The sequence below is a fragment of the Coenobita brevimanus genome, chromosome 97 (genome assembly GCF_032717465.1).
Source record: "Coenobita brevimanus isolate Jiangsu-jjx chromosome 97, ASM3271746v2, whole genome shotgun sequence".
In the NCBI taxonomy this organism is placed as follows: Eukaryota; Metazoa; Arthropoda; class Malacostraca; order Decapoda; family Coenobitidae; genus Coenobita; species Coenobita brevimanus.
This window is the reverse complement of record NC_137050.1, coordinates 473354-489390: the sequence shown is the minus strand read 5'-3', so window position 1 is coordinate 489390 and position 16037 is coordinate 473354. Positions and strand designations below refer to the sequence as shown.

The 16037-nt window shown below is 41.3% G+C and overlaps 1 protein-coding gene across 1 annotated transcript in view; it reads left to right on the top strand.

Annotated features, from left to right (window-relative positions):
* Positions 1-16037, top strand: part of LOC145413757 (uncharacterized) — a 125855-nt gene that overhangs the window by 89511 nt on the left and 20307 nt on the right. Inside the window, exons 2-3 of the mRNA XM_080283414.1 lie at positions 1791-1974; positions 12579-12775. Of these exons, the coding sequence (XP_080139540.1) occupies positions 1791-1974; positions 12579-12775 (381 nt within the window). The remainder of the gene's footprint in view (positions 1-1790; positions 1975-12578; positions 12776-16037) is intronic.

Here is a 16037-nt window from a genome sequence, read left to right as displayed (position 1 = left end):
CGAATACCTCCAGTCTTTTAAACGCACTGTGTCCAGGCATCTCGAAACGAACGGATCTTGAATCTGGCTCTCTGTTATTTTGTTATTTTTCTTGGAGAGAACAATCTTACGGACTCCTGGTCTTTGGTTCCTTCTTCCTTGCATTAAAAAAATAAAAAATCACCGACTGAGCTGAACAAGGATTTGGGATCTTTGTCAGGCTAGAGCAAACTCACCAAAGATTTTTTTTTTTTTTCCCATTCCTCTGAGCCGGGATCCATACAATATACTTATGTTCCATTGCCTTTTCGTAATTATGATTCAGATTTATCTTATACGGACGAAGAAAACATTAGCAACCTGACCAGTGTTTTTCAGTCATTGAACCCTTTGTCATTCTCTCCTCTCCTCTTATCTCACCTCCTTCGTACTTCAAGCGCGCGCGCGCGTGCGTGCGTGCGTGCGTGCGTGTGTGTGTGTGTGTGTGTGTGTGTGTGTGTGTGTGTGTGTGTGTGTGTGTGTGTGTGTGTGTGTGTGTGTGTGTGTGTGTGTGTGTGTGTGTGGGCGCGCGCGCGCGCGCTCTTCATCCTTTACGTCGGTTATTCATTATCGTAACCGCTTCATTTCAAGGACGTAATTTAAATCCTATTCTTTCTTGCTTCATTTCAAGGAGGTCATTTGAATTTTATTCTTTCTATCTCCACACTATTATATTGGGTTTCAAAAATATTACTAAAGGCCATGTCTTAATAAAATCGTCTGGTGACATAATAAATCGTCTGATGGCCGCTTAATTAATACACAATACCTCATCGTACTAATAGAGTTAATTATCATGTCATAATTATTACAAAATCTTTTTGAAATTCTTCATTCATTTTAGAAAGCTTTTGCATAGGATTATCTTTCTTTTTTTTAAGCGCCGTATCTCAAAACAGTATCTTTTTTTTTTTTCTTTTTTCTTTAATTACATTGTTGATTCCTTCACTCCCTCTGTTTCCTGCGCTCCCTCTCTCTTTCTTTACACTTTCTCGCGCTCTAATTCTTGCTCTCTTTGTTTGGGCTTTCTCTTGTCCTGAAGTCTCCTCTCTTCTCAACATGTTTTTCGTCTTCTTTTCTCTTCTCTTGCTCTCCTACCTCTTGTCTGTGTGAATAGTGCATCTCTCTCTCTCTCTCTCTCTCTCTCACACACACACACACACACACACACACAAAGCCCACCCTCATTCCTCCAACCCTTCCTCCTCCCCTTGGGCCCATCCTCGACACAAGCTTTCATTCATGCCACAGAAAAGACAGTACATCCAGTTCATCTATTCTCGTCCCTCTGCAGCTCTCCTCCTACCAGTCCTAACCCTGAGGACTTGAAAGTCTGAATGCCGGGATGAAGTCTCACGGTGTACAGATATTATATTTTAGTAACTACAGTACGCTCTCTCAGCGCCCTTTTTCTTCTTATCGCTTCCCTCGCTCTGCTACCTCTTGAATCACCACCATCATCATCATCACCATCATCACAATCAACGGCAGCAGCAACACCAAAATCAAAGCCAACACAAACCCTTTTCCCTTCTTTTCCTTCAAGTCATCATCAAGCAACTAACCCTAGTCTCTCTTTCTCTCATCCCCCGCAACTGATCCCAGTCTCTCATCCCCAGCACCTAACCCACTCTCTCTCATCCCCAGCACCAAACCCGTCTCTCTCTCATCCCCCGCACCTAACCTGTCTTTCTCTCATCTCCCCTCACCTAATCCCAGTTTCTCTCTCGTCCCCCAGCACCTAACCCGTCTCTCTCTTATCTCCCCCACAGGTTTTAGTATTCCACGTCATGAAAGGGCCCTTCATTGAGGACTTCTATCAGTGTGTCACCTATGGGATATACACACACGCCTGGGTCGAGCAAGCATACGGAATCTTCAGCCTTCTGTGTATGTTTGTGCTGCCCCTCCTCATCCTCCTCGTCACCTATGTCTCCACCTTCATCACTCTACACAGTGAGTATTTTGGTTATCTGGAAAAAGTTCTAATTCAGAGTGGAGAATAATGCTTAGTTTGTTTCGTGCTGCCTCTCACTTTTCCGCCTCGTCACCTATGACTGCAATCATCAGCCTACACAATGACTAACTTGGTCGTGCATGGAATAATTTATAAGAACATCATGGAGCTATGTTTACATACTTCAGACTGAGAAAATGTTTAGTTTCGTGCTGTCCCACCTCATACTTGTCGTGCTGTCCCTCCTCACCCTCCTCGTCACCTATTTGCACTTTCATCATCCTACACAGTGAGTAATCTGGTCATAGGCTGGTAAAATGGTTAGCTTACTTCGAGCTTCACCGGCAAACCTAATGGGTAGAACGGTCGAGCTGGAGTGACGGCTTTCCATTGGTTTGGTCCAGAATAAATGAATGTGGGTTTTTCACTACATAGTGCTATCTGCGGAAGTTGGGTGGTCATTCACCCTTAAATATAATAGATTATGGTTACTTTGTCTCTGACCCCTGCATCTCGATGGGAGTATAATACGGTCAACAGTTGCCATTTTTACCCTCCTCATTCTCCTGGTTGCCTTCATCTCCAATTTCAGCCCTTCAGCAATGCTGTATGTAAGTGTCTAGTGTTTATGACAAAATATTCATTTTAAACCATTCAGTCCTATACGTATCTTATATTATATGTATCCCTGCTACCTCTAGGCGACTGTACTCTACTTTGGAGTGATTTATAAGTCACGGGAATGGAAATGTTATCATTACAATACTGATAATAACACTAAAAATACTAATCAAATACATAAAAACAGCAGCAGCAGCCATAAACAACATGGAAACAACAGCGCGGACCATCACACACCAATAAACAACTGCCACTGTCACGAAACCCGAGACACAGTAAACTCGAACAAAAGGAAACCCTAAAATATAATGCTATCAACTTGGCAACACAATACCCTTGAGGAAAACCACACGCCTAAATCGCCCGCCCGACCGACCCCAGAAGGAGATGAGAAACTGGAGCTCCGACGGCAAGACAAAGAGACCGGGTGAAGAATGTCATAAAGGAGAGTCTCAACCTTTCCACGTAACCAAGGCCACTCCCTTTGTGAAGTACTCTTGGGTAAAGGCGAGAAAGATATAGTAGTGATGATTTCGCGTCCTTTGACATTTATGGGATCGAGGACATCCCTGTTTTCATGACCTAGGAGAAACTTGTCAAAATATGAGAATTCAGGGACAGTCTTCGTCTGTGGATGAAGATGGACATTGAAGAATGTTGGAGCAGAAGTATTATTTCATCCGGTATCTGACATTTTTAAGTTTACTTGCAATGTCCTACCAATTTCTCCTTGGCCTTCACTAACATCGTTCCCCAAGTCTTGAAACTTGTAGTGAATGTTGAATAAAGAACGTAAAGTAATGATGAAGGGAACACAGATCATAATGGGAAAATGAAACTGGTTTATGATGGAAGGATGGAAAGGTAGCTGACAGACAAATGGATGAAAAAAGACGTGGATGATGAAATGGTGGACAGATGACGGGAACGCTAATGACATAAATATTCTGGGGGTTTATGTTGAAGTGGAGGGTGGAAGAAGAAACTCATACAGCATGATACTGGATATAAGGTTGACGTTAAAGATGGATGAAGAGATGGACAGACAGAGGACACTAATGACGAGGCTTTTATGTCAATGGGATGGGTGGATGATGAACTTTATAAGACATTATTGGATAGACTGAGAGATGGGTAATGGAGTGAAAGATGGATGAAGAGATGGGGTCGTCAAGGCGGGATCAATCACACTGAAGTCGCATTTCATTTTTAACAAACTTTTCACTTCAAGTTCGAAGATGCTAGACTGGCGTTTCTTAATTTCTTGAGAAGTTTCTGATCGATATTCATCAGATATTAATGTCATTCCTTTCAAGCCTTGCTTTTACGTGATAACCATAGATCAAGGTGAACCGGCAAGTCATCTAAGTTCAGTGTGCCAAGCGTCTTTGCAATTTCTACTCAGTCTTCAGGCTCGACACCGTGAAAGTAAGAGTTCCATAAAGTAATCATGAGGCGATCCCACGAGTCTTTGAGAATGCATGGGCAGAGAAGCAAAGGAGAGAAAAGTAAATGGGAAAAAACTTATCGAACAAAGATTGAGAAGAGGATGACAGAAGGATTAGCATATGCACAAAGCAGGGAAGGGATATATTTTTTTACTTCTCGTCCTCATGCTTAACATAGAGAAGCAGTAGAGAGAAAATGTAAGGGAAAATAGTTATGGAAACAAAGACTGACTGGAGGATGATGGAAGGATTTGCATATACAGGACATAAAGAAGCGATAAAGAAAGGGTTAGATTGACTTCTTCTTTCACTAGGTTCGTCCTCGTGCTTAAATGTTAATGGAACTTATTTCTAATAGACGGTCTAATATACAAACATAGCTAAGGAACGCAAAAAGCCTAGGGGACGCGAAAAATAGAAAAACATGAGAAAATAAACGATTTTGTTGGGAGACAGGATTAGTGCTTAAGGGTTAAGAGATTATTTCTAAAGGATAATCTAGAAAAAATAAAATACACATAATAAAATTTACGAATGCAAGAATCCTAGTATACACGAATAAATGGAAAAAATTACAATAAATAGTTGGGAGATTGGATACATGTTTGATGGTTATTTGAGGTTGCTTCTACAGGGCGATCTAAAAATATACAAACACAATATACAAAACCAGCACATAATGCCTAAAAGATGAGAATAAATTTAAAAAAAAAAAAAAAGGATTAGAAAAAGACAAACATACGTGGAAGACTGGGTTCGACAAAGGAGCGGTGCGTTCCCTTCCTCCTGTTCCCACCCATGATCTCCGCCCGGGAATAAACTGCTGTCTTTTGTCTTGCCACGTGCCCTGTATTCTCTGCTTTCACGAGGGAGTTTACGGAGACACTTTTGTTTTCTCCTCTCAATTTGCTGAGGAAATGGGGGACGGGGAGGTTTTTCAGGGTTCATCTTCTTGCTGCTCCTGGCTTCTCTTTATGTATCTTTCTCCACTTCAAGGATGGAATATGTTATGACTTGATTTTCTTGTTTAGTGATGAAACTTACTGACTTCTGCATGACCCACCGAAATCTCAAAAAAGCGTAGGCTACCCAGCAATACCTTTATACCAGTCCTGAGTGAGACAGCCTTTGCACAGCCTCAACACTGACGGTATATATTAGCCCTTAACTAATGACATGTAAAAGTGAGTGGCACGCACGAAAATTGTAAGGCCTATAGGAATGAAGAGCCAAATTCATACGCAGTCGAATACAAAAAACAGCATGGGCAATAGAATAATATCGACAATTTTCAAAAATCTCATCATAATCATCGTTTTTTGACAATCTCTTCACCAGAATAAAACTACATATATCGGCCTTGTACGGCAGAGAAATAAATAGAATAAAATGGAATACTGATGAGAGAAAGAAACAACGGAGAGGAAAAAGAAAAAATGTGATGGCTGACAAAAGTAAGATAGAGGAAGATTTTATGCATATGAGAAAAAGTGCAATTAAAAACGCATTAATGGTGTGTGTGTGTGTGTGTGTGTGTGTGTGTGTGTGTGTGTGTGTGTGTGTGTGTGTGTGTGTGTGTGTGTGTGTGTGTGTGTGTGTGTGTGTGTGTGTGTGTGTGTGTGTGTGTGTGTGTGTGTGTGTGTGTGTGTGTGTGTGTGTGTGTGTGTGAAGGAAAGAAAAGACGCAGGCATGAAAAAGAACAATGGGAGGAAGGAAGAAACAAGAGTTGAGGAAGAGAGGCAGTTAAAGACGGAAAATCGATGGAAGATGAGAGGAAGACAGAAGAAGGTGGGGGTAAGAAGGGCAGAACGAGAGAGAGGGAGAGAGAGAGAGAGAACAGTGGCACAGACAAACTTTATTGCTCACTTAAAATCTGAGCCCTGACACTCGGCGTGAACAAGTTTGCTCGAGTGTAAGGCTTGGCGTAGAGTGTCGCATACATGTTCTTTTATCGCAGTGTATCCTGTTTTACGATAATCTTGCCCATGTGTGTGTGTGTGTGTGTGTGTGTGTGTGTGTGTGTGTGTGTGTGTGTGTGTGTGTGTGTGTGTGTGTGTGTGTGTGTGTGTGTGTGTGTGTGTGTGTGTGTGTGTGTGTGTGTGTGTGTGTGTGTGTGTGTGTGTGTGTGTGTGTGTGTGTGTGTGTGTGTGTGTGTGTGTGTGTGTGTGTGTGTGTGTGTGTGTGTGTGTGTGTGTGTGTGTGTGTGTGTGTGTGTGTGTGTGTGTGTGTGTGTGTGTGTGTGTGTAAGTAAGCGAAACCTGTGAACGATGCTGTGTGGAAATGTATGCGCGCAGAAACTGCACTCTGTATTGAATGTGATGTGCATCAAATATGTTGTGCATTAAGTGTTGTGTACGGAATGTGCTGTGTACAGGATGTGTTGTGTACGGGATATGCTGTGTATGGAATGTGTTGTGTACGGAATGTGTTGTGTACGTATCTCCAGCTTTAAAAATATCCTACTTCCAAGACCTCTTTTGTGCGGTATGTCTTTTGCGGAAGATATGACGGGAGAGAGAGAGAGAGAGGGGGGGGGGAAGTCTTACGGTCTCGAAAGCTGGCAAAGAGGATGGCTTAAAGTGAGAGAGCCTTGGAAGTTTACCTGATCTGCTTGGGAGAGACTGTGAGGCGGAGATAGCTGGACAAACGACCAGGTATGTGGACAGATAGCGATAGACAGCGATAGACTGGGATGTGGAGATACCTGGATAAATGGCAAGCACTGGGCAATGATAGACCGAGGAGTGGAGATAGTTGGATAGATTTCTCGGTATATATAATCGGCGATAGAATGGGGACGGAGAGAGCTGGACAGCAAGTGTTTACACAGTACCAGCAGTGCAGGGTGGTCCACATATAACACTTCTCTTCCACTCTGCCAGGCGTTTTCTCTGTCAACGTTATCAATGTCCAAACTGCATCATTTATTCATTTTCCACTTCCACTGACACACCCATGCCCACACCAGCCAACTGAGCCGTCCCCACTACACATGAGGTAAAGCCCGGTGAGCGTCTAGTGAAGTATTATTTAAGGAAACTGCATATACGATAACAACGTAAAGGGCCATACTTCCGTCAACCCTTTCAAGTATATTCCTGCTTCCACAAGACGATTTCATTCACAAGACTTCCCTAGCACAGAAGGGATTAGTTAAGGTTATATCTACCCCAATCAGTCAAAAACATCGTCACAGCTTGGATCAGTAACATACAAGAGGACAGTGAGGTGTAATGTGTAGAATAAATCGCAAGTGAAGAGGCATTACGATATCTAAACTACGACCCACTGGAAGATGTTGTTGACGACCTCAGGCTTCACTTTCAAGCTTTTTTCCTTGCATAAAGTTTGCCTTGAAAACAACAAAAGAAAAAAAATCAGGAGTTAAGCGGAAAGTTTGGTCAAAAAGTTTCCGTGGCATGAGAAGGGATGTTGATCAACCCTGTTCATGTTAGTTTCCTAAATTTTTTGTTACTCTTGTTATCTTCAACAATAATATTCAGCTAAGGGGAGAAATTTTGAACTATAGTCAGATAGATTCTTATTTAATCCCTACACTACTAGAGGTTCATCGCAAGTTATATAAAATCGTATGAAGATAGTACGAATAAAACATATGTCATTTTGATGGGATTAACAACACCAGTTAGAGGTCGAGTTAATGACATCACCATCATCATCATCACCAAGGTCAGTCCATTACATACCTGGGATGAATTTCACCATCAGAGCGTCTGTTCTGACATGACGAATTTCCCTAACCCCTTTCAGCTCAGTTGATGACCAAATGTAGTCAGGCTGGATGGTCAATTAGGCTAGTGATCAACGAGACTTATTTCCACCTCATATCCCAGATTCTTCGAATATCATACAACCAGGAACTACTCCTCAAGCAAAAGCAAATGAGGGGGAGAGAGCAGGGAGGAGATTGAGGATGAGATGGAGAGATGGAGCAGAAAGGTATATGAGAATGGAGGCGTGAGTTGTGGGGTGGGCAGAAAAATGACAGGGGACAGGGCGACATGGAGGTGAAATGTTTGTTTACACCCTTTACAGGATAAAGGCGTCTGGCGATAGATAGACAGAGATAGAGAGTAAGCTTTATAGTAAGAAAACTCACTCCTACTTCCGTAAGATTCACTGAATTTCAAGCAACCACAACTAAGTACTCAGGCTGCGAAAATGGCCCAGTTGTATCAGGTACAAACAGGCATATAATATCCAAGCGGACTCATTCTTACTTCATAAGCAAGGCTCACTGAATATGAAGCAACCACAAGTTAGTATTCAAGTCGTAGGAGTTACCCAGTTCTCTCAGGTGAAAGAAAATCGATTACAGGAGGGAGGTGATTGTGCTTACCTCACTACGCTGAGTACGAAGGAGTTAGCACGGTCCAATCAAATACCCAGAAAAATATGTGAACCTGCGTCTCTCTGGTTACTATTGCACTATTTGTTCTAACTCAAAAACCTTAACCTCATTTTAGTTCAGTTGGAGGATAGCTTTAGTCAGCTTAAAGCGTTGATTTGACTAGTAACCAAGGAAACTCATGCCTACCACTTCACTTAGACACAGTGAACTTCAAGCAGCCACGGCAGGTAAAAAAAAAAAAAAACTAACTGTAGGAAGGAGAGGGGTCATCCATACCTTACTAGGCTGGCTGAGGATGAATTGGTATAGTCCAGTCACATGCTCAGAGGAAATTTGAACTTGCGTCCTTGTGGTCATTAGATGCTCTCTGCTAACCACGCTAACTCGCTCATGGTTAAAGATAACAGGTTTCCCGCGACCAATGGTACACCTACAAATTCCACCCTGGGGAAAGAAAAGAAGAAGAGACTTTTAATGTTCTGTGCGAAGATTATTTTGTGATTATACCAACTGAGATTCCTATATGTCCACCCCTTCGGCACGGTATACACAGACCACCCTATCTTGTTCAACCTGCAAGCACCACCCTTAGTCTCCTTTTTCTCGTGTAGCCGGAATGTGTTGTTTCCGTTTTATTCCTGCACTCAACCCAGGAAGGATTAATAGTATTGACTGGGTTGATTAAGGCTACCTCTAGTTCCCCCAGCTCGAAATTTCTCCTTAAAAAGAAAAAGAAAAGACATTCGTCTGCCGGTTCGGAGATGTAGTAAAAACAATAAAAAAGAAAATGATAATACAGAGTGTGAAAGGAAAGAAGTGATCTGACGGAAAGAGTAAAGGAATTTCTCTGCTCAAGTTCCCTTTTCTTGCAGGCTCACTTGAAGGCATGTTCCAATTTCCTAGAGTAATGTTATACATGCACAAGGACACAATGCAGTGCAAGTCGCAGGCACCCTACATTACCATTATGAGTCTGATTAGCAGGCACAATATTCTCTTCTATTGCTGCTCGTCTGCCCACCACCTTCAATTACAGTATCGTGTAAGTCCATGTTAGCACACAGAGATAATACATTGCAATTCTCAGGGACCCTCTTACACAATTAAGATACTGCTTTACAAAATATTCTCTTCATCTGCTCCTAAGTCTACCTAAGCTCTACTATTACAAGACCATTTAAAAACTTGTTGCTGTTTGCGATACAAACAGGAAAATACTTATCTAACCCCGCAGGCAAGCAACAATCTCCTTTAGGAAATTACTTCACACATGGCTGCTCCTCTTGAATCCAAATGCATGTAAACATGGTTCCCAGGAAACACACACACACACACACACACACACACACACACACACACACACACACACACACACACACACACACACCTCACCCATGTACCCCACCTTTACTTGCCCTTCCTTCCCCACTTCCCCAACATATCGCCATTTTTTCTCCAACCCTCCCAATCCTATGCAATCCCCTCCTCAACGCTTTGCCCGCCTCAGACCAATAAATATTGAAGAGCAGATGCACCGCCATTTCTCCCTCTCACTTCCTTCCATGTAGCGATCTCCCTCCATCCCTCACTGATATAGTCTTCCATTTCCCTTTGATCCAACGTACTAAGTTGTCTTTAGGTAATCTTCATTCGCACTTTGAAGAGAGGAACGAACATGTGTATCTGAACTTTTTTTTTTTTTTGGCTGTTATTCAGTCCTCTCAATATTCCTTCTGTTTTCTTTTATATTTTCTTATATTTCCTTATCCTACGTACTCAGTTGTCCGTCTGTAGCTTTCATTCGGCTTTGCACTACGAAATAAGCATGTACATCTAAATTTCATGTCATTCTAAATTTAGCGGTAATTATAATGAAGTATTCCCCTCCGTATTTTCCTTCCTACCTTTCTTATTATTCGCAGCTGCAGCAAGAGATGAGCATGTATATTTTAACTTCTTTTCGGCATGTGAAGTTACATTTAGCTATAACTCTCATTAGCTTTCTTATTCTCTTCCCTATTTTCTTCCTCATTTAAATCCTCCTTTTCCTATATTGTACTCGTATATCGAGTTACCCTTCGCTACGTTCATTTGCTATTACCAGGAGAAATAAGCACATATAACAGCGTATTTTCGTGGAAGTTAATGGCTATGCAATGCCTTGTTCTCTTTTCTTACCTTCGTCATTAATTTTATTCCCATCATTTTTCACACCAATCTTTTCTCATCATCTTTCATACCAAATTATCCTTAGTCAATTTAACTTTGACAGCCAATACACTGGGATATGAATATGAATTTGTCTATCTAAGTGAATTTATGCTCATTTCTAACTATATAAATTACCTCACTCCTTTTTTATACTACTACTTCCTTTTTCACTCTTTTTCTCTCTTTTCTTGAATTCCATATATCTAATTTTTGTATATTAACTTATGCTTATCTCTGTGATCAATTTAAGACTAAAACGCTCCCATGACCCACTCTCAGATGAATATTATCTTCTGGCTTTAAGTGGAATCTGGCAATTGAGTTCTGATCTTGAGTTATTATGACTGAGAAGATTAATGGTGAAAGCACTGACTCCTCGCTTCGATGACTTACTCTCCGTTTAATTAAATTGTCTGGCATTAGCTGAACCTGAGTACTACAGTTGTTCTAGAGTGTTAGCATGTAAATATATATGTCTACCTCTCATTGCAATCACCTTAGTTTATTCCCTAGTCTCTTTTCTTACCTTCTTTGCGTATATTCTTTCTTTTTTTCAATAACAACTATCACGTTCAAGACAATGCCAGTATTTTTCATTTTTTAACAACTTCACAGTGATGGTTCTCTTCTAAGCCAGTGGCAGAAATAAGCAAGTATGTCTTCACCGCTGCCATGGGATAAAGGGAGATTATTTCTGAGCATTTCTGCATAAGGAGTTCTATTAAGTATAGTATACTGTATGCAATTAGCAAGGCTGAACGCAAGAGAAGTAGTTGGAGTGGAAAAGTTAATGGCGACTGATTCTAGCGATTAAGTAAAGAGACCATTCCTACAAATCGTTTAGAGATCGCAATATACTACAACGATAAGCCATTAGAACGAAAGCGTTAACTGAGGCTAATACTACCTCCTTCGGTCCCAGAATCTTCCCTGGCTATTATAAAACTGATAAAAATGAGGCAGATTAGGTCATCGTAGTAAAGGGCAACATTTCCTTCCAAGTTACAGAAGCGCTTCGTCTGATTCTGCAAAATGTTCTTTCGCTTTTAAAGTTCCCCTTTCTCTCTCTCTCTCTCTCTCTCTCTCTCTCTCTCTCTCTCTCTCTCTCTCTCTCTCTCTCCGTGTGTGTGTGTGTGTGTGCGTGTGCGTGTGTGTGTGTGTGTGTGTGTGTGTGAGGGAAGATGTATCTTCTTTTCTTTAATTTACAGCAACTCTATTTCTTTTACTCCATATCACTCTTTCTTCGTGCAATAAATTCCTTCCTCTCCGCTATTCCGATTGCTTCTCTCTCTCTCTCTCTCTCTCTCTCTCTCTCTCTCTCTCTCTCTCTCTCTCTCTCTCTCGTCTTCGATTCTTTCACTGCATCGGAGAGAGGATTTATTTATGCTCTTCCTCCCTGCGTTTCTCTATTCCTGACTTCGCTCGCTTCTCAGCCCTCCGTCTTCCCTTCTTCTACTTCTAAATTCACATTCTCATTTCCATTCCCCTTTCCTTAAACTGCTCACTCTTCTTCCGTCTGTAACCTTGTCTTCCCGACTATGTATTATCGGTTTATCGATCTTTTTCAGTCTATCAGCGTGGCAAAAAGTAAGTTTCCTTTTCTGATTCACACTCTCATCGACAGAAAACGAGAAATTGTTCCAGAACGAGCATGCTACCTTGAGGAACACCTGTCTGGAGTTCAACAGAGGCAAATCTATGTCTGTCTGTCTGTCTATTTCCACAACACAGCTTAGTCCTAATTCTCCGTCTTCTGTCCCTAATTCTCTGTCTTCTCTTTCTCTCTCAGAAAGCGAGAAAGTGATCAGAAGCGATCGTACCACCTTGGGAATCACCTGTCCTGAGTTCAACAGGAGCCGTTACTGCCTATCTACCTATCTATCTATTTATGTGCCTTTCTATCTATCTCCTTCCACAACTTAACCCCTCCACTGTCGTCTCTCTTTGACAGGAAGTGAAAAAGTGTTCAGGAGCGAGCGTACCACCTTGGGGAACACCTGTCCGGAGTTCAACAGGAGGCGGCTGCTCAGGAAGGCCAAGATGAGGGCACTAAGGATCTCTCTGGTCATCGTCTTGGCCTTCATTATCTGCTGGACGCCTTACTACCTCATGATGATCATCTTTATGTTTACTACAGTGGAGGATGACGTGAGTATTACAAGGGAGAATGGAGAATGTAAGATGCTGGAAAGATAATGCTAAGGGAGTGAGAAGGTGGAGAGAAATATAATAATAATAATAATAATAATAATACAGTAATAATAATAATAATAATAAATAATAATTATAAAGTAGTAGCAGCAGCAGTAGTAGTAGTAGTAGTAGTAGTTGTTGTTGTTGTAATAACAATAATAATAATGATAACAGTAGTAGTAGTAGTAGTAGTAGTAGTAGTAGTAGTAGTAGTAGTAGTAGTAGTAGTAGTAATAATAATAATAATAATAATAATAATAATAATAATAATAATAATAATATCACCATAACCTTTTCCATTTATCCAAGGGGTGGGAAGATCTTGTAATAGGAAACAGAAAGGCTGGAGAACTATCAAAGTGCAAAGGAAACTGGGCCACACATACCTTTACTCCATCATCCAAGCTTTTGAAATTCTCGGCTCCACACTTCACAGGGAAAAACTGGGAAAGTGAGAGAAAAAAAAAGTGAATAATGAAAGGAAGGCTGCAGAAGATGAGAGAGAGAGAGAGAGAGAGAGAGAGAGAGAGAGAGAGAGAGAGAGAGAGATGAAATCGAGTGAACTGGTCAGATAACAAGTCGTACAAAAAAGATGGGATTACAAAGATAAGTATATAAAAAATCAGGAAGGAAATAATGGAAGAAGTAATCCAGTACAGAAGAAAACAAGCCGAGGTATGTTGCTGAAAAGAAAATATTAAAAAAGGAGAAAACTGAAAGCCATGAAAGGGGACACGGAGGCAAAACGAGGAGAAGAGGGCAATGGAGAGAGGAATTAACACCATCATCATTATTATTATCATTATTATTATTATTATTATTGTTATTATTGTTGTTGTTGTTGATGTTGTTGTTATTGGAAAGCATATTCAGGATGTACCACGGAAGTAATGAATATAGAACTAAGGTGGGAAAATGAGAAGAAACGAAAACTATAGAATGTTATTACAAATGTAGAAAACAATAGATAAACAGACAGCTATAGATAGATAGATAAAGATATAATGAGTAACGGACCCTAGAAAACTGAAAGGAAGGAGAGGAAAAAGAAAAGGATGAAGAGGAAGGGGATGAGATAATACGATGGCCAATTACGTGGGATATGGTTTGGTAATTACGAATGATTTAGGGTATTAACTGGGGAAGATGGAGGACACCAGGAACGTCTCCAATATACTGAATATAATCATCTGAATGCAGCAAAAATACATAACAATAATATTAAAAACTAATACATACTAGAGGTGAAACAGATAACCTTTTTAGCAGCAATTTGTCCTAAGGAATAATACTGTGGTTAAAAATGGATAGTTAACTTCAGATGTGAGAATATATGGCAGTCAGTCTTTTAAATATGATGTCATTTACCTTTTTATTTATTTTTGCTATCACCAGACGATTTTATTCGTTTAAGAGTGGAGGGAGAGGAGAAAAAAAGGGGGAGGGATTAAAATATGAGGTAGATCAAACAGATGAATCAGACGCAAAGGAGAAAGGGAAGACAGGAAATGTAGAAAGAAATAACAGTGAGAAGAAAACACTAAAGAAAGGAAAAGAAAAGCCTGGGAGATGAAAAGAAGAAAACGGATAGGCTAATACGGTTGACAAACGAACGGGAAAAAAGAGGATGAAAGCGGTGGAGAAAAACGAGGAGGAGGAGGAGAAGAAAGATTAAAATAAACGTGTCAGAGAATGAAGGAAGACACAAAAGGGAAGGCAAAACAGTAAGAAAAAGAAACAGAAAAAAATAGGGAATAGAAAAGAGTGGCGAGAAGAGTTGGATACCCCTAGACACAAACAAGAAATCATGGGGAAGTAAGCGACTGCAATAAACGTCTGGCCCTTCATAAACTGCTAACTTTACGCGCGTCCTACCACCAGAAGGGGCAAGGTCTCTGAGTGGCCGAGATTCTGAATGGCCGGGATATCTGAGTGGCCGAGGTCCCTTAGTGTCTGAATGGCGTTGTGGTGTTTCTTGAAAGACGGTATATCTGTGTCTAAAGCTTCAATGGAACAAGTACCATTCACTCACTGGCTTGATATGTCTCTTTTCTTTTTTTACAGCCAAATAATATTTCTTGAACAGCTCACAGCAATGTCTGAGCTTTCTAAAAGCCTTTAAATGCCCGCTCCAATGCCTAGTAATTCTCCCTTACGGCTAACAGACAAAACTAAATGGCCAGGCAGCTGTGTAATAACTGTCCTTAACTAACCAGACGTTCCAAATGGCCATTAGACAAGGCTATCTGCCCACAACTTGGCTCACCTCACGCCCACTCCATCACTCTTTCGCGGTTTTTGGTGGTGGGGGAAGAGACGGAGGAAGCTGGGGATGGTAAGGGAGAAACGGATGGGGGGAAAAAGTGTGGTGGAAAAAGAGAGAGAGAGAGAGAGAGAGAGAGAGAGAGAGACAGACAGACAGACAGACAGACAGACAGACAGACAGACAGACAGACAGAGAGAATAATATGCTTCAGAGAAAATCCAATAGCCTGAAAAACTTCGGACTCCGGCAAAAAATAGTAACTCTCTTTCTCTCTCCACTCTGTTATTTTCCCTTTGCTTGTCTTTTCTCCTCTACTTCTTCCTTTCTTTCCACCTGCTCTGCTTCTCTCCTCTTCCTACTCCTGTCTCTCCTTCAACCACTCCCCTATCCTGACCACTACTTCTGCTCCAGCCTCCCTTCTTTCCTTCTCCCTCCTCTCCTCTCTCCTCTTCTAACCCTTCCATTCTCTCATCCCCTCACTTATGTCTATCCTTCAGCTTCTCCCCTCTCCTCTCTTCTTTCATTCTTCTGATTTCTCTCCTTTCCTTACCCATCGTCTCTAGCATCCTGTCTTTCGTTCTCGCCTCACTTTTTTTTTTTCTCTCTCCAGCTTCTCTCTTCTCCTCGCTTCTTTCCTCACTTCCTTCTCTCCTCCAGTTTCTTCCTCACCTCGGTTTCTCTCCGCCTCATTGCCTCTCACTTTTTAATTCCTCAGACCCTAAGTTGGGAACAAAATATTTCCCACAAGCTGGCTGTTTTTAGTCCTTGGTCGAACCAGGAAGAGTGTGTGTGTGTGTGTGTGTGTGTGTGTGTGTGTGTGTGTGTGTGTGTGTGTGTGTGTGTGTGTGTGTGTGTGTGTGTGTGTGTGTGTGTGTGTGTGTGTGTGTGTGTGTGTGTGTGTGTGTGTGTGTCCTCTACGATGATATTTAATTTATTGGCATTATCTAAACC